Source organism: Panthera onca, chromosome A2, assembly GCF_046562875.1.
Source record: "Panthera onca isolate mPanOnc1 chromosome A2, mPanOnc1 haplotype 2, whole genome shotgun sequence".
NCBI lineage: Eukaryota > Metazoa > Chordata > Mammalia > Carnivora > Felidae > Panthera > Panthera onca.
In genome coordinates, this window is record NC_138340.1 from 118,386,839 (window position 1) to 118,406,328 (window position 19,490).

Sequence of the window (19,490 nt, forward strand, 5' to 3'; positions counted from 1 at the left end):
CCTTCATCTTGACCTGCCTAATCAAGCTGGGTTTCCAGGAAGAACTAAGATGTAAGGTAAGTTTTGAAAGAAAACACAGGCGGACAAGGGAAGTGAAATGAGGTTATCTGGTATATGAGAGCATGTAATAGGCAATGTAAAATCAGGAGCAGGACATGTAAACAGTGGGCTGGGAAAAGGAGCTGGCTTAATTGAAGGAAAGGGTGTGGAGCAGAGAAGGGAAACAAAAGACTTAATGTAAGCCATGGCTGGTACTAGGAGTGAGCAAATTGAATCTTGACCACAGCCTTCCTCTTTTCTAGACCCTCCAAGACTCTTCCACACCCACCGAATCAAAGTCGTGGCTTGAAAGATAACTTCTAAACACTTTCCCCACACGACTACCTAATCGTTAATTCTTTGTTTCACACTCCCTTATGGTGCTTATGCAACTTTCCATATCTGAGTTTATTTTTAAACACGAAGCTCATCACTTTCTTACTGCTGACATTAAACCCTGATTTTTGTCCTTGCGGATGTCAGCTTTTAAAAATCATACACAGGACACATTGTGGTCCTGTGCTCTTTAGACCTACTTTACCTGTGGTCTTCTTTTTTACAAATTTTTTTTAATATATAATTTATTGTCAAACTGGTTTCCATAAAACACCCAGTGCTCATCCCAACAGGTGGCCCCCTCAATGCCCATCACCCACTTTCCCCTCCCTCCCGCCCCCCATCAATCCTCAGTTTATTCTGTTTTTAAGAGTCTCTTATGGTTTGGCTCCCTCCTTCTCTAACTTTTTTTTTCCCTTCCCCTCCCCCATCATCTTCTGTTAAGTTTCTCAGGATCCACATAAGAGTGAAAACCTGTGGTCTTTAATGAATGAGTGGGAGCAGAGGAGAATGTCATTTCCTGGGAAATGTCTTGCTTGAGATGACTAACCTACCAGAGGGAAATGGTAACTCAAGTCGGTCCTGTTGCTCACAGTAGATGATCTATCTTTAATGGGGCAAAAGATTGATGATATTAGAGCTTTTCATCACTCAATGTATTACATTTCACAAATTTATTTATTTGAGACTATGCTCGCTGGAACAGTAATGTTAGATTTTAACGAGGTTTTGGGAGATCAGCCATGCTTCAATATACCACTGATAATATACTGGTTAGTACAATCATCCTTTTAAGATTCTGTAGGAATTGCTGTTATTAGCAAAAGAAGTATCATGGAGAGAAAAAGAGTTTCTCTTAACTAACAGACCCCTCTAAATGAAGACTAGATTATTATATTTTCAGACTTCTTATGAGGAGGGCACTTATCCAAGTATTATTCTAGGGAATGCCAAGAAATATAAGGTTTGATACCTACCCTCAAGGAGCTTGTATGTATAATAAATATATTAATAAAGATAAGTTATAAAGATCCATCCATTTGTTTGCTGAATAAATAGTGACATGAAAAGTAACAGAAGATTTACAGCATGGTGGATAACAACATTAAAAATGCCACAAAAGCTGTGTGTGATTCGTTTTCAAACATACGGTGCTGCAGAAGTTAAGAAAAGCAGTGGTCACTTTTGGCTGGGATGGGCAGAAGAGGCTTTCTGGGGAGACGGGATTTGATCTGGGCCTGGAAAGTCAGGAAAATCTGGTTAGGAACTGGACTAAAAGGAGAACATTCCATATAGATGGATATATATGAACAAAAGTATTGAGAAAAGTCAAGGATGTCTGAGGGAGAAGGAAGAGTAAGCCAGTTTGTTGAAACTGGAGAGTTAGTGCAGCATAATCGACAGTAGGCTGGAATGTGAGGTTTCCACCAGCCTGTGGAAGATCTCTGAATGCCAAAGGAGTACGCCCTCTGTCCTGGGGGAAGCGGACAGCCATCCAACGTTTTGTGGCAGTAGAAGATAGGACTTACGAAACTTCTGAATTTTATGTTTCTTGAAAATATTCTCCCTATTAAATGAAAAATTAATCTGTTTATAAAGGTAATTTTAAGTTCTTTTGCATATGCCGTCTCCTAACATCAGCTAAGACATTCCTGATAAAAGTGTCGATGCCCGGGATGGTAGAGGACACAGTAAAAATGTATTTAGTACCATATCGTAATACTACGCTGTGTGTGGTATTATACCATTCTATACTTTAAGAGACTGCACTGTGCCCCCTAAATATAGAGAATTTTCAAGGGCCTCTTACTCGTTTCTCATGGGCATCCACTCTATATCTTGGGGCTAATGAGACTATATTAGAAAATAAGGTAGATTTGATTGTGGACTGGGTGGATGGAAAAAAAATCAACCAAAAGTGTTATCTTATGCTATGTGAGTGAATTTTTGTCTTTTAAGTACTTCATTCATTCAGCACATTGATTTAAGACAAGGCACCCAGTGCTATATAGGGGATGAAGGTACTGAGATGGAGCATGGGGCGGGAATAAAGAGTGGGTAAGAGTTCATTCTGCTGGATAAAGGGTCTGAGAAGTGGGAATGGGAGTGGAAAGGTAGATGTTAAGTCACATCACGGAAGGGCCAGTGAGCTTGGCCTTGATCCCCTAAGCTGTGAAGACCCACAAAGGCTACTGAGCAAGGGTAACTGCGACCATGTCATGTTTTAGGAAGATCAATCTGTTGGCAGTGCATAGAATAGATGATCAAATTGGTTGGTGAGACAGACATACACATGGGAAGTGGGGAGAGCACTTAGGAGCTCTGATAATGACTCAGGTTGAGGAACTGTTGAAGCCTGAGTGAGCAGAGCACTGGAGATGATGAATGATGCTTTGGAGGCAGAATCAGTAGCAACTGGCAACTGACTGGATTCGGGGAGTAGGGATCAAGGAAGGAATCAAGGATGGTTTTGAGTTTTATTTTTTAAAACCTGCATGACTATTAATGCTATTAATAGAAATAGAAAAGAAAGGATAAAGAGCCATAAGGCAGATGATGGATTTGATCTTAGACAGGAGTTTGACATCATGGCCAAAAGTCACTTGAAATAGGAGGCCAAAGCTCAAAGGAGAGGTCAGACGTGAAGATGAAATTTGATTGGTGCATTACCCTTTCTGGTGTCTTTGGTACACGTGTGCCAGTAAGTGCTTACTTGATAGCTAAGGGCAAAGCGATTCTCACAAGTTTCTGCTGAGAGGCGGTATAGGTATTGGCTAAGAGTCAGAATGCCTAGGTTCAAGTCCTAATTCCACCACTTGGTTTCCTTACCTATAAAATAGAGGTAGTAATAATACCTAGGCCATAAAATATTTATACTTAGTAAATGAGAAAATACTTAGGAAAGTACCTGGAACACACTAAGAGTTAACTTCTACTGTTATAATTATCATATCACCTTTTAAATCTTTTGATGAACTAGCTACTCAGTGAAGACATTTTGTTTTGCTCTAATGTTTAGATGTTAGTCTAGATGATTTCCTTTGCCTACCTCTTCAATCCCATTCTAACCTTTGAGGGGCTACCAGTGGTTCTTGAACACCTCAGCATTCTCTAGCCTCAGGGCCTTTGCATTGATGTTCCCTGTGCCTAGAAAGTGCTTCGTTTGAATTTCTGCATTTACCAGTTTTATCCAAGAAGCTCGTTTAAATGCCACGTCTTTTTTTTTAAGTTTATTTATTTTTGACGGCATGCATGAGTGGGGGAGGGACGGAGAGAGAGAGAGAGGAAAAGAGAGAGAGAGAGGGAGAATCGCACGCAGGCTCCGCTGACAGCACGGAGCCTGAGGTGGGGCTCGAACCCACTGAACCGTGAGATCATGATCTGAGCCGAAACCAAGAGTTGGGCGCTCAACTGACTGAGTCACCCAGGTGCCCCTAAATGCCACCCCTTCCTTGACCACAGACTATAAAACAGTTACTCCTCCCATATCAACCTCTGATCTTTATAGCACTTGCTATAAACCATAATTATCTTAATAGAGACGACGTCTGCCTTTTTTATGCCGAAACCCCCCACAGCTAGAATAGAACCTGGTATGTAATGGACTTTCAATAAATATTTGTTGAATCCATTAATTGGATGCATAATACTAAGAATGTATAATGAGAAGACAAAGTACAAGCAAAAAGCTTCACTATTAAAGAAATAATGGATAAACAGAAAAACAATCAGTAAACATCAGGAAATGAGGAAATCTAAAACAGTGCTGAGATGCTTAGGTATAAATATTACATATAACAGGAAAACAAGATGGCAAAAGCCAAAAGAGGAGAGAATTTCAAGAAGAAAGGGGTGGTCAGCAAAATAAAATTTCTGGAGGTGAATTTGAGGACAGAAACTGATGACTGAGAGAGTGCTGGTGACTTTAAGGAAGCTGTTTTAGTTAAGGGATAATACAAAATCATGGGGCGCCTGGGTGGCTCAGTCAGTGGAGCATCCAACTCTTGATTTCGGCTCAGGTCAGAGTCCCAGCGTCGTGGGATCAAGCCCCAGGTCCGGCTCTGCACTGGGTCTGGACCCTGCTTAAGATACTCTCCCTTCCTCTCTCCCTCTGACCCTCCTCCCAGCATGCATGCTCTTTCTCTCTCTCTTTATAATAATAATAAAAAAGAATACAAAATCAAATTGCCAGGGATGAAAGGGTGAGCAGGTGAGGATACGATGGCTCTCCCGTGAATTTTTATGCTAAAGAGAAACGGAGTTAGGTTGTATCTCCTTGCACCAGGATCAGGAATACGGAAAACAGCCCGGACAAGGAGCCAGGAAGTTTGGGATCTTGTTCCAAAGAGACCTCCTCATGCCACTCTGCATCTAAATCTCCTTATTTGTCTATGAGAAAAATTATCTGCCCCATCTCAGCTCCTGCATTAAGAAATCAAGGGGCTAACAGAGACACAGGTATAAGAAGTTGTTACTTCTTTGTAAAAATTCCAAATCAGTTCTAATAAAGGGGGACAAATCTATAGAAGAAAGTCTTGTTTGAAACAAAATCAAAGCAAAATTTCACTTGAGCTTAAGTTAAGACTGGATTTTTCCCCCACTTTGTTTGAAGGCTTGCATTTACTCCACTGCAGCATGTGCTGAGGCCAGATATGAAGAGTGCTTATATTTATCACTGACATTTTGTTGAACTTGTCCATTCTTATTCATCACTGCTTTAAAGTAAGCAGCTGAGTACTCTCAGGAAGTTGATATTCCCAGCTGACCTATCTGCAAAAATAGCGAAGCCTGATGCTCTCTTGCTGTGTCTGTCTCTATAGACGTGTGTGTTCATGCAGGTATATGGATGTGTGTGTATTTTTTTTCCCCTGGGACCTAAAGAAGCAAATAAGTTTTTGTAAAGCTACTATAAACTTTATCATGTTCTATCTTCTGAAAACATGGAGGAATGAAAAACAAAAGCAGGCTCTGATCTGTGTATATTCTACTTGGAAAGTGACTCATATCTGCAGAATGAAGACTACAGTTAAAAAGGGTGATACGAGGGGTGCCCAGGGGGCTCAGTCGGTTGAGCGTCTGACTTCGGCTCAGGTCATGATCTCACAGTTCGAGAGTTCAAGCCCCGCATCGGACTCTGTGCTGACATCTCGGAGCCTGGTTCCTGCTTCAGATTCTGTGTCTCCCTCTCTCTCTGCCCCATCCCCACTCATGCTCTGTCTCTGTCTTAAAAATAAATAAAACATTAGGAAAAAAAAAAAAAAGGTGATACGAAGGTGATTAGAAGCTGTACCTTGAAGCTAACCCTTGAGATTTCTCGATGCTAAAAATAGAGTGCTCAGTTATGTATAGATATAAAGCTTACAATGTGAATATTTCCCCTTCTGGCACAGATTTAGAGTTCTTCATCTAAGATTCACAGAAAACTCTTAACGGCCCAGGCTCATGAGTGTAATTTTTCTTCTTGTTTTATAAATGTCAGCATTTTGGTCTGATTAGAGTGGCTGACATTTGCTCATCTTCTGGTTCAAAATTTTAAACATTCTGATTCTCCTAATGATTATATTATTAGAATAGGGTGTTCTAATAATTATTCTAATGGTTCCCTAGGCAATGTAAACATAAATATGTGAGTCTAAAAATTTACGATTTGGTGGCTAAATAATCCAGACCACCAATAATTTACAATGAGTCTATTTGGTTCTTTGAAAGAGAAATCTGATCTTTTTTCATAGCGTCCTTTTTCACTTACTAGAGTTTTTATTCCTTCTTTTGTCTCTTTAATCACTGCATTTATTTTACAGCCTTTTTTCATCTTTTTTTATAGTTCTCTCAGCTCCAGCTCATTAGGAATTGATTTTCTCATGTGTTTTACTCACCACCATATCCCTCTAAATAGAGTTTTTAAGGCCCATGTCACGAGTTTTTATTTGTACTATTTGCATTGTCTCTCACAACTACATATTTTGTGATTTCCACTGACTCGTAGGCTATTCAGAAGTTTGTTTTTCAGCCCCCAAACACAGGGGCTTGGGTATTTTCAACTACTTTCTTAGTGTTGGTTTCTAATTAAATTTCATTGCAGTTAAAGAACACAGTCTGTATGATATAGATTCATAGAAACTTGTTGAGATTTTTATTGTGAACTCATATGGTCAATCTCCATAACTATTCTATGTGTACTAAATATCTTTTTGGATAGACTAGATTGTTCATCAATCTTTTTTGGTTTAGATCTTTCATACAGTTACTAATATTTTGCCTCCTTGGCCTACCAGTTTCTGAAAGTGGTATGTAAAAATCTCCCACTATAATTGAAGATTTGTCAAATTTATCTTCTAAGTTTTTGGTTATGCAGTTAAGTGTATTTAAGCTTTATCTTATTTTTACCATTATTATGTAGGGTCATTCTCCAGTCCTATTAATGCTTTATGCCCTAAATTTTACACTGTCTACTGTTTAATGTGGATAGTAGCTTTGTTTGAATATGACTGCCTGGTTTATTTATTTCCATTCTCTTACTTGGAAAATTTCTATGTGGTTTCATTTCAGAAATAGCTCCTGTAAGTTGCTAGATCAAAAAAAAAAAAAAAAAAATCCAATGTGATAATTTTTCCTTTATTAGATTTAGTTAATCAAGTTCTATTTATTGTAATTACTTTTAAAATTTGGGCTTATTTTTACCATCTTCTCTCTTTGTTCTTTCTTTCTTTCTCCTGCCTTCTTTTGGATTTGAATTTTTTTTTTTTTTCCCTGTGATCATCTTTTATTTCCCCTCTGCTGCTTTGGGAATCCCAAGATTGCATTCCTATTTCTTTAGTACTTGGAAATTTTAACATGCATTTCCTAACAAAGACTACGGTTACTCAGTATTTTTCTCCTCTCTCCTCCTGCACAACACTTAGCATGCTTTCACTGTCTCCCATCTCCCACTTGCCCCAGGTTAATTTTTTTTTAATGTTTATTTATTTATATTGAGAGAAGAGGGCAGAGATGAGGGGCAGAGAGAGAGGGGGAGAGAGAGAATCTCAAGCAAGCTCTGCACAGTCAACACAGAGCCCTATGCAAGGGCTCCAATTCATGAACCATGAGATCATGACTGAACTGAAATCAAGAATCAAAGCTTAACTGACTGAGCCACCCAGGCGCCTCATCCCAGATAAATTTTTTTAACTGTGAGCTAAATTTAGTTTTACTTCTTAAATTAAATTAAAAAATAAAAAGCTCGTTTAAGAGTAATCTGTAGTTAAAGTTACTGACACATGTTGCCCATGTCTATGTTCTTGTTTCTTGCATTGCCACTTTTCCTGTGTTTGCTTGCCTTTTGGCTAACGTACACAGGCAGGGGCGGAACCGGGATTCAAATGTAGGTTTGCCTTCAAAGTCCTTGCTCTCTATCACAGCAAATTAACTGGTCACAGATATAGGGAAAGGTATTCTGTGTGTGCAGGGCAGGGGGGCAGAGCCAGAAGATAAAGGGCAGCTGGAGAGGAAGAGGGGAGGAGCAGGACGGTCTGAGAGAAGGTGTCACAATAGTTCTGAAACTATACCCTGGAAGACAGGATTCCTGTATCAGAAAAGCCAGTACAACAAACTCATGAGACATGAAAACAGCGTATATACATAAGACATAAATAAGCACAGGGAACTGAGGGTGCAATAGTGAGTCAAGGCTCGGGCCAGAAAGGGAAAGCATAGCTGCACCCCTTTAGGACCCATGTAGGAATGACAGGGGGGTTCCTAGCACCTGTATACAGTGTCTGCCATGGAGCAGGTGCTCAAGATATTTATGGAAGGAAAGAAATGAAAGCAAGGAAGAAAACAAAGGATGGAAATAGAAAAGGGAAGGGAGGGGGAAAAACGAAGGAGAAAAGGAAGAAAATAATAGTAGGAGGAAATGAAAGGAAATAAAGTCAAAAAAAGGAAATGAAATAAACGACCTTATTTTATTTTATTTTTGTAATGTTTATTTTTGAGAGAGAGAGAGTCAGAGTGTGAGCAGGAGAGGCAGAGAGAGACAGAGAGACAGAGAATCTGAAGCAGGCTCTGGGTTCTGAGCTGTCAGCTCAGAGCCCGACGTGGGGCTCAAACCCACAAACCGTGAGATCATGACCTAAGCCGAAGTTAGATGCTCAACCGACTGAGCCACCCAGGCGCCCCGTAAAGGATCTTATTTTACAAAGATCTGTATATGCATCTGTATGTTTGTAAATGGGAAAGAAAAGACAAAAGATGCATATCAAACCATTAATGTTTACGTCGGGCAGAGGGTTTGTCTTGTGCACGTCAGCCATGTTTAAGGTTTTCCCAGTGAGCATGTGTTGTTGGAAAATCAAGATTTAGAAGCTAAAACTCGGCAGTAGCAAAAAGGAAATGAAGAGAGAATAAGGAAGAAGCACCTGGTGTGGCTTGTTGTGAAGCACACTCACGTGAGCCCGTCCTCACTATCCCTCATGGGGCTGCCTCACTGCCTCCTTGCCCACCTCCAGGGACACAAACTGTCTTCCCGCCATCTCGAGCCCATGGACCTCTGCAAAGTCCAGGCCCAAGAAGGGAGAAGGGAGAGAAGTCCCACAGGAGCCAAACTTCAGGCGGCCCTGGAATTGCTCAGCCCTGCATTCTCCCAGGAGGCCTGACTCCCTTTCAGAAGACCCAATCCTCACCCACTGGTCTCATTTCAGCTGCAAAAGAGCAGCCTTATCAGAGTATTATAAGCCAAGTATCTGTATGAGAGAGACACATATACGCAGTATTGAAAAAAAAGACTCTTCCTTCACAGATTATGCTCATGAAAACAGAGGAAAGGCTTCCCTCCTTTGTCATCTTTCACGGTTTTCTCATTACACTAAGACTGACAGAAGTTCAATCCCTTGAAGGAAAGAGTGACAGACGAGTCCATTTTGTCCTCTGTAACCCAGAACCGCTGTATGTAATCCTAGTTTTCTAGATGTAAGAAAACATATATGTTTATGTATATGTTTACGTATATGTTTATGGCCCATGTTGTGGCCATAAAAACAAACTCCTACACGGAGCATGGGTATGGGTTTCTATCACTCGAGAGATACAGATAAGAAGGCGATAAACCGAGGGGCGCCTGGGTGGCGCAGTCGGTTAAGCGTCCGACTTCAGCCAGGTCACGATCTCACGGTCCGTGAGTTCGAGCCCCGCATCGGGCTCTGGGCTGATGGCTCAGAGCCTGGAGCCTGTTTCAGATTCTGTGTCTCCCTCTCTCTCTGCCCCTCCCCCGTTCATGCTCTGTCTCTCTCTGTCCCAAAAATAAATAAACGTTGAAAAAAAAAAAAAAAATTTAAAAAAAAAAAAAAAAAAAAAAAAAAGAAGGCGATAAACCGAAAGCTTTCTATTACATGCGTGTGGCTGGGGGTTTTTGAACCTCAACACTATTGACATTTCGGGCCAGATAATTCTCTGTTGTGGCGGCTGCCCTGCGCCCTGCACATTAGCAGCAACCCTGTCCTCTCCCCACTCGATGTTTGTAACACACACACATACACACACACACCAGCTGCGGCAACCAAAAATGCCTCCGAGCCCAAAATCATTATAGGTACCCGGAGGGCCAAAACTTCTGGTGGCTGAGGACCACTGATGGAGCTCCAAGTTGCAAAAATGGGTTAGTTTATCTTTCTACCAGTAGCCATTTATGCTTTGCAGGTATTCTGGGTTTTGAGATGTGCTGCAATGCCAACAGCAAGGTGGAGAAAAAGCTACGTGATAGTCACAACTGTATTTATTCCACAGCTTCATGCCATATCATGAAACAGGCAACATAAACAACACGAAGGTCACATCTATATTCAGCAAAGACCAAAACATAAACAATTGAAAGTGTGCAGTGACCCTAACTTATAGATGTTCTCCCTTACAGTGATGTTAATATCAGAGACTCCAGACTCCCCTATATTCTTGATATTAACTTTGTAACAGGAGTGATAAGGATTCAGCAGGAAAGCAAAGCTAAAATGTATCTTGGGCGGGGGTTGGGACCACTTACTGATTAATGTCATTCGTGTCTACTTGCCAGAAACTGCTTCAGATTTAAGTAACCAAACACTGTTCTTTTTTATGTATCCGTAATAGTTTGAAAAATATGTATCTATAGCTGCATTTTACTTTATATTCCATTTTAGATACAGACACTGGAATGGATACATTTTAAATGTATTTGAATGACCAAAGGATAAAAATATCCTTTGCTTCTGGCTCAGAATAGTTCAATCTGTCATTACAAAAAAAAAAAAAAAAAATGAATTAACACTTAAAAAATAGGTTAATGGAATTAGAAATTCGTCTTCCTGTTTTATGTTGCCCTGTCTCTTCCAGTCCACTTGCCAGAAGAATTTCAAAGGCAATTCCCCTGTAGCTGTAAAGCTATAGATTTAATAGGCTAATGGGCGGTTACCGTTCTTGTTATTGGGCTGATTCTATTCAGTCTACATCTTTAGAAAGTCTTAATTGTTGTCGCTACACAATTTCCTGACATTAAAGAGGGGAAAAATCAAGTGACATGGTAACTAGAAGAGAAAGGCAAGCTGTGACGATCTCTGCAGCAATTTCTCAAGCACTGTTTCCTCTTTGAAGATTCAAAAATCAAATAAAAACGATTCTTCTGTATTTCTAATGAAAACAATTAGCACTGACTTCTGAAATCTGTTCTAAGCCAAATGAACTCCCTACCGTGTTATGAAACAGTAAACACGCTTTGATCAATATATTAGCTGTGCAAACACAAATATGCTATAGTAATACCACAATGTAAGCAAACCTGACTGACCTAGGCTAAGGCGTCCTAAGCCATAAGAGATGTTGAAGCCATTAGTGTATGTGAAGGAAAGCCAGATGGCTTTACCACTCCCCAGAAATGGCACTCTTTCAACTCTTACAGAAGAGTTGCATATGCATAAATCCCCTAAACACAAAGAAATCTTACAAATTTATTCTTATTCTTTTGTGAAGTTACTTAAAAATTAATGAACAAGAAATGAAAGAGAAGCTCCGGTAATAAAGTTAGAAGATTCTCACTGAAAAACAATTACAAGGCAACTATTTACGGTCCCACAGAACCAAACATTTTTTTTCAAGGGATATTTTGCAATACGATTTTTTAAACAATGTTTTCTTCTTATCATTAAGACTGAAACACTACAGGTTTACTTACATTTAAAAAAATATATTTTTTAGAGTGAGAGCTCTACTTTCTCAGAAAAAGAACCTTGTGATTTACAGTAACACACTGAAAACTTCGATTTTTCTTCATATGTGTATGCCTCATCTTTCAACTAAGGGGATTTTCAACCATATGTAATAGAAAAGTGTGTTGAAATGGTAGCAGGAATTAATTCTTGGAAGTTAACCAGTCAGACTTCAGAGAGACATAGTTTTTGGTCCAGAACTGGAAAAATACCCACAGTTTGCGAGTGTGTTCACTGCCCCTCCCCTGTTCTCACCTCCTCTCCAAATTATATTCGTATTTCACAGAGGGGAAGGCAACTACCTCAACGTTTATCCTGAATGGGGACATCCTTTTTTTAAAGAAAGAAAAGTGACTTTCTAGTTTTAGTCCAAAAAACAAAACCAAACAACAAAAAAAAACCCCTCACACTCGGAGAGACGACTTGAGGACTTTCGCTAAGAAAAATCCCCTCTGCAGCGGCTGGCTCCAACTGGACAAGCTTGCACCGTGCAGATGTTGAAGCGGCTTTTGGGTACACTGGGGAAGCAAGAAGAAGTAGACAATCCACAGCCGCCTACGCCGGCTTCCTTCCCAGGGGCACTGTTGCAGGGTCTATCGAGCTCAATCACTTTGTAAGGCAACTGGGATCCCAGGCAGGGGCAAGGAATCCCAGAGCAGCTTAGATTTCTTCCAGCACCTCTGCAAGAAGGAAGACTCCTTAAGGAGTAACGGTTATTTCCAACAATTATGTGGCCCTCGGCCAAAAAAAAAAAAAAAAAAAAAAAAAAAAAAGGGATGAAGCAGCATATCTGCAGTGAGAGAAAATACAAGATGTTTTCATCCTTTCAAGATTTCAAGCCACCTAAAAGAGAGCTTCCTTGGACCTTTGTTATGAAAGTGGGGGGGGAGGGACGGTGGGGACAGGATGGTCAAGTTGAAGAAACACAGAACTTAATTAACAGACAATTCGACCGCTGTAACGTAACCCATTCATTGCAGGGTTTTAAAGGAATACAATGTGTACGACAGTAATACCACGTTCAAGGGCACTACCCGCTTCCATTTTACATCAGTATACATTCTCACAAGCTCTTGCAGACATTTTTCAAACTCAAATAACTGTATTAACAATATGATGTGACTAAAAACAAGCAGCCAGAAAATATTCTTCCCGACTTGAGGATAACTAATGCTATGGCAGATGCCATTTCCCTAGGATAAATCAGAAAGGAAAAGGCTATAAACATATAGCCCCATTAAAATAATAAAAATGTCCAGATTACTATTCCCCACAAACTTGTGCTTTTAGACTAATCATCTTCCATGGGCAGTAAAAAACAATATGTAGATGCATATTTGAGTCGTTTCTATAGTACTTGAATTTATAATACCATTACAATCATTAATTCTTACTTGATCAGAAAACCATTCTTACATCCTCATATAAGCACTTGTAAGAATTTACTGGATATAGGGGTGCCTGAGTGGCTCAGTCGGTTAAGCGTCCGACTTCGGCTCAGGTCATGATCTCACGGTTTGTGAGTTCGAGCCCTGCATCGGGCTCTGGGCTGACAGCTCAGAGCCTGGAGCCCGCTTCAGATTCTGTGTCTCCCTCTGTCTGCCCCTCCACTGATTGTACTCTGTCTCTTGCATTGTCTCAAAAATAAATAAACATTAAAAACAAATTAAAAAAAAAAAAGAATTTACTGGATACAATAATGAAAACGATAACGATGATGTTACAATTTATTGTGCAGGCTTGTCATGATTCAAGCACAGTGCTGAGAGTTTCAGATACAGTCACCTCACTCCCCTCACGGTGATATTACCCCCATTTTATTGACGAAGAAAAAAGGAATTTTATAGATGAAGATGAAGAATTCTAGATGAGGGAGAAGACAAGGCTTAAGGTCCCTGAGGTAGTAAATGGCACAGCCCAAATTTAAACTTTGACTCTAAGGTCCATGTGCTAGTTGTTACTATGCTCCATTGACTTCACTGAAAATGATATTTGCACGTTAGTTTGGAACATTTTAAGCATTTCTGAAACCAATTTTCAGAGAAAAACAACTTCTCCACGTGAGATGTTGGTTCAATCTCACTTACATTGTTCATAATCCCTTTTTCTTCTCTACTGATTTTTTAATAGCTAGAAAAAAGCTCATTTCAACCTATAGTTTTAGTAATGCAGTGATTCCCTGAATGCGTTCCCACTCTAGGTACCCTAAGTTCCAGATGCTTACCTTTCTGTGTCCTGCTTGATCCTCAAAACTACAAGTCAAACAGCTAATAGAGAATTAATTTTATGTTACGTAAGAGATGCTGAGGCATATAAACACTCAACAATGCCTGTAAGTGCAGAAAAAGAAAACCTATCCATATCGATGATAAAATATCAAGCAAGAAAATTTCAAGCCTCAAAGGCTTTTGTTGATAGTTTGACAATATTCTTCTAAGACAGTGCAATTCGCCACAGCAGAGAGAAATATACGAGGCAGAAGTTGTTGACATATGGGGTGTGCATAGAACTTCTGGTTAATGCAAGTTCCAAGATATATAAATAAAAAACGATGTGTGAGTTGGTGGGAAAAAACTGTAAGGCAAGTCGATTTTTTAATTAAAAAATTATGTCGCGTGAACAATGCTAATGAGCCAAAAGTCCCATGAGATTAGGACTGTCTCTGCTTCATTTTAACATCCCACTCACTTTCCATGAGTATACATCCACGCGCTTGAAATACCTCAAGCAGAACCCTTTTCACAAAATAGGGTTTTGAGGGATTTTCTTTGTCCTTGTTTTTAATAGCTCACCATGTTCTGCTCCAGTTGTCAACGTGATGATATATGACATTGAGGGGGGAGAAAAAATGAAACAAGCCCTAAAATCCTTAAATGAATCACCGGACGATAAATACCTGGAAGTTCTTCATAAATTTCATCATCAGGTGGCTGGCTGCTGGTTGGCAGAGGATGGTCCACGTCATCATACAGTTCCCCTCTTTCGTCGTTGTCTTCAGGAATAACATCCGATCCCATGTCTGAAAAAACGTGGTTCATCAGGCAAATTTTTTAAGAACGCGAACGTGGTTTTCAAAACCTTATTTTCTAAACTGATGCAGCCCTCCAGAGTCACGACATTATCATATGCTATATCCTTAACTTGGAACATTGTTATAAAAAAAAAAAAAAAATGATCACTACACAAATGTGTGAATTGCAAAGTTGCCAGTTGGTACTTAGAGAAGAAACACTTTTATAGCTCTGAAGCGCACCATCATGTTCCCTCGGTCGTCCTCATAGGAGCCAACGACCTTTTATACTTGAAAATCCAAATTCATTCAGTTATTCAGTATTGAAAGACTGCCGTGACTAGTCCGATTGATTGCTCTTACCGCGTAATACAAATTTCAGCTGCTGTACCCACTGCTCAGCATCTTTGGGAGACGCTGCTGTGAACTGATAAAAAAATAAACAAGAGTAAGAAAAATCCCCACGGTGGAAATATGAAAGGCATGTCACACTCTTATCACTTCTTTAAGACCATTAGTAATTCTTTTCATGTCTCGTACTACTTTTCTTGCAAGGATGCTCCTTATAATGTACAGTTAATTTTGACAAATTTACGTAATTGAAGCAGAGGATGATGGATTTGAAACTCTGATCAGCAGCTGGCAGCTGTGCAGGAAAAAAAGCTGCTTCTCTTCATCAATGTCAAAGACAGAACTGATGAACAAAATTTGCCCTTGACAATTAGAAGACACCCATGAATTTCTTTAGACTGCCGGGTACACTTTTCTTAAAAATGTTCTTGTCAGATTCCAACACACTACCTGACAACTTAATTAACTGGCTTTCAACTGCAATCTCAGATATTTAAAACTTATTAAACATACATTCCATATTGATGCTAGCTGATAGCTCTCGAATCACAGAGCTGATATGTGCCTTTAACTTCATTTTCTCCCACAACCCTAAGCAATACAGTATGCATTAACGCTCAGATATTTTTCTTTTGATAATTTTACTCTTTCTGCTCTGTAATTCTTTTAAGTAATCACACAGTTCTATTAAAACAGATATAAAATGCAACATGTGAAGTAGTTGATAAATTACATATTCGCTTGTTCACTTTCGAGAAGGTATCACTTGAACGAATCTGAGATTTTTTTAAAAAAATGTACTTCCTCTTATATGAATGTTCACTGTATAAAGATCAGTATTTTTTATTGTTATTAACATGTCAGGGAGGGTTGTTTTAACGAAATGTTAATGTCTTTATAAATGAAATCAGGACCTTTTATCAACTTAATTTCAAAACAACACAAAAACTCCAACCTGATAGATCCGTTTATCAGGAGCAGAGATTTCAAAACAGCAATCCTTCTTTGCATCCTTCCTGAGAGTGTTATTCATTCTGACATTGTAGCCGTCTATTGCGAATTCACCTTTCTGTTGCTTGTCTGTTGAAGATAAAACGAAAGTCAGACTTTCCTTTACTGCAGTGAATATAAATGCCCAGTTGATTATCTTTTATTTAGATTTTCTTTGTCAATTCTTGGAAGGGGTTATGCTTTGTTCATACTGTTTTCATAGTATTTAATGTTTAAAATAATATTTCTAGCTAACACTTTTAATTCTAAAATTACAGAAGTATTGGGGATGGTTGGGTTTAAAAAGGATATCTTAGGGAATGAGAGGAAGACGTCTGCAGACGTCTTATACAGTCTTATTTTTATACAGTCTTATTCAGAAGGAAGTATGGAAATAGGATACTTACGTGTAGGGAAAATCCAAGAACGGGAACTCAGAACTTGCTGGAAAAACCCGCTACAAATCCATGGCTCTCTCAGATTTATGAGCCAGTGGGGAAACCTGGAGTCGAAAACTCACTGGGCTTTTTTTACCACCATCCATTCTCATTACCGCCTTCCAACATCCCACCTCTGAAAAGCTCTAAATCACAGGTTTTCTTCCCAAAAAATATCTCCTAAATTGGTACAAACTGAAATTTTACAAACCGTAAATTTAAAAAGCAAAGCAGAGCACCTGGGTGGCTCAGTCTGTGGAGCATCCGACTCTTGATTTCAACTCAGGTCATGATTCCAGGTCACAGGATCAAGCCATGCTTAGCCACGCTTAGTGCGGAGCCTACTTGGAATTCTCTCTCTCTCTCTCTCTGTCTCTCTCTCTCTGTCTCTCTGTCTCTCTCTCCCCTCTCCCCCTACCCTGCTCACACACTTTCTCTCTCTAAAACAAAAAAAGTAAACATAAAAAGAATTGATTTAAAAGCATAAAATAAAAGGCAAAGCAAAACAAAACTACTAATTATAAAAACTTACAAGTGGAAAACAAAGCATTTGGATGGAGAGGGACGTAAAGCCTGCACGGAAGTATTAGTTGCTGAAACAAAACCAAAGAAAAGTAGGCTTCTTAGCCAGTCAGTGAATGGTAAACTAGGAAAGCACATCTGAATCCCGCATGATGAAGATCCAAAAGAAAAGACAACTTGAGCTTAGGCAGATATTATTTTAAAGACAAATAAAGTAGGAATACAAGAAAAGATTTAATACTATGAAACCGAAATAAAATTAGTCTGCTTTCCGACTCACCCAGTTATACCATTTTGATAGAAAAGCTGTACAACTATATGTTTACTTCCTAGATTAACGCACAATATTAAAATCATGAGTAAGGGCAACTGTCTCTTTTACTGAGCTCGGGGGAAATACAGAAATGCTTCCATATCATGGGGTGGAGGGGTCTCTTGGCTCTGTGCACCAATAAAATATTTATCTCCTTTTCTTAAATATACTAATTTAATGCCTGAAGTAACACACATTTTTAAAAAGTTATGAAGATCATATCTTGTTCAAAACACCAAATGAGGACAAAAAAATCTGAGTTAGAAATTCCTGACTGAAATCTGGACATTCTAATCATATTAAGTCATAATTTACATCTCTTTCCATGATCTAAAAATTAGAAGCTTGCCTCGTGGAAAAAGCCTACAATATACTCTGTGATGTTCAGGAAAAAAACAACAAAAATTAGAGCAGCATTTCTCATAGTGTGTTTTATGAGGTATTAATAGGTTTCTATGACAAAATACGTCCGGGAAATGCTGAGCTAAAAAGAGTTAACCAGGTTTTGTTAATCCAGGCCTTCTTGAGGCCCTTAATATATTTACATAATGCTTGCATTTCCACGAGAGGGATTCAGTACATGGCCTTTCCCAAAATTATTTGTACATGGAACCCTTTTTTCATAGAACATTTTATGAAACTGGTACTCCCGGGACATATTTTACAAAACATCTAACTGAAAAAATAATATTGGGGAAAGAAATGGTTAAGCATTGTTGCTTAACCTTAAATCCTTAAAGAAGACTAAGTCATTCATTCATTCAGGGAAAAAATTTATATTGAGCTCTTAAAACAACTGAGGGGGTATTGTAGGTATGGTGGGACAAAATCTAGTTAACACCTTACTAGACCTTTCTCACCTTCCCAGTGCAACACATACCCCCCCCCCCCACACACACACAATACAAATTTAAGTGCTCCAGGAATATTTACCCTGTGAGTGATCCACTAGACTGCCAAAAGATTTCATTACAAAAAATGGAAGTTGTCAGAGGCCAAATATTAAAGCCACACAGGGCAATTGTGAGAGAGGTCTTTAAACTTTCCAAGAAAAAAAAAGGAACTTCAAAGACCAGATGAAAGAACGTGGCTCCCTTCCTGCACAAGGGCTCAAATGCTCTCATCACTTGGTCTGTCTCATTTAAAGCCCATGCTTTCTATCTGTAACCTGGGTCTGAAATTCTTGGCAATGTGACATCAGTTGGGATGGAAATGCGTGAGGAGTGGTTTACATCTGGAGATGTAAAATCAGCACTATAAAGACTGAGTTAGGAAGAGCTGCAGGGAGCAAGAAACTTTCTTGTGCAAGATTATCTAGAAATAAGACAACCAGGCAGCCAAATTAGGTGACCTCTCCTTAGACTTGCTGATCCACTTTAGACCAAACCCCCAGAAATATGCTATGGGGCTTTGTATCAGATCTTCTGTTAGGATCTAAGAGGAAGACATAACCAACCTCTCTCTAGTGAGATAAGCCAGAGAAAGGCCACAAATCCAACATAGAAGTAAGCACCCCAGATTATAGAGACAAGGATATATAACATCCAGACAGAAGTAAAAGAGGAAAATCAAACAAATACCATGTGCTACAAAAACATAACATAGCATTCAAGATATAGAAAGCAAGAGCACACAAGGAGAAACAGATATAAACTTTAAATTATTCTGCATCTTTTATAAAGTAAAAAAAATATTTGAGAGAGATGAAAGATGAAACAATGTAATATAAAATAAAAGAGAGATGGCTGGGACAGAAACTGGAATAGAGCTGGTAAAATAAGGGAAAAATACCGTATAAGGAAATGAAAAATGCAGCAGCAAAACAAATGATTTATTAAAGTGATAAAAAGTTGAAAATTTTGAACATCGTTGAAAAATCAAATCAGATATACCTAAAACATTCTACCCCAATAGGTAGGAAAAAAAAATAAGGAGGAAGAGAAACAAAAGAGAAAGATGATAGACATGGAAGACTAACAAAAATAAAACGTAAGAAAAAATGGGTGATCCAGAAGAAGAGTAACAAATAACACAGAGTCGATAACCAAAGATACAACAAAAGAAAACCTCACTCAGCCAGAGAAAGACTAAGACTACAAGACAAAAGGCGGTATTTTCTAACCAAGTAAAACTAATAATAAAAATAAACCAATACCTAGACCTATTCAGCTGACAGTTGACTATTTGGGAATAAATAATCATATAAGCATGCAAGTGAGGGTAAAGGTATGGAACCAGAAAGGCTGAAGAGAATGGAGGGAAATTCATAATTCTTTCTCTTT

The 19,490-nt window shown here is 39.0% G+C and overlaps 1 protein-coding gene across 3 annotated transcripts in view; it reads right to left on the minus strand.

Moving 5' to 3' along the window:
* The window catches only part of SKAP2 (src kinase associated phosphoprotein 2), a 238,658-nt gene that overhangs the window by 100,934 nt on the left and 118,234 nt on the right, over positions 1-19,490 (minus strand). For all 3 annotated transcript variants that reach the window (XR_014137299.1, XM_060632765.3, XM_060632762.3), the window contains exons 7-9: positions 15,902-16,026; positions 14,959-15,022; positions 14,482-14,604 (exon numbers count right to left, since the gene is read on the minus strand). Coding sequence is in view for 2 of the 3 variants with exons in the window: in XM_060632765.3 (XP_060488748.1) it covers positions 14,482-14,604; positions 14,959-15,022; positions 15,902-16,026 (312 nt within the window). In the remaining variant the exon portion in view is untranslated. The remainder of the gene's footprint in view (positions 1-14,481; positions 14,605-14,958; positions 15,023-15,901; positions 16,027-19,490) is intronic.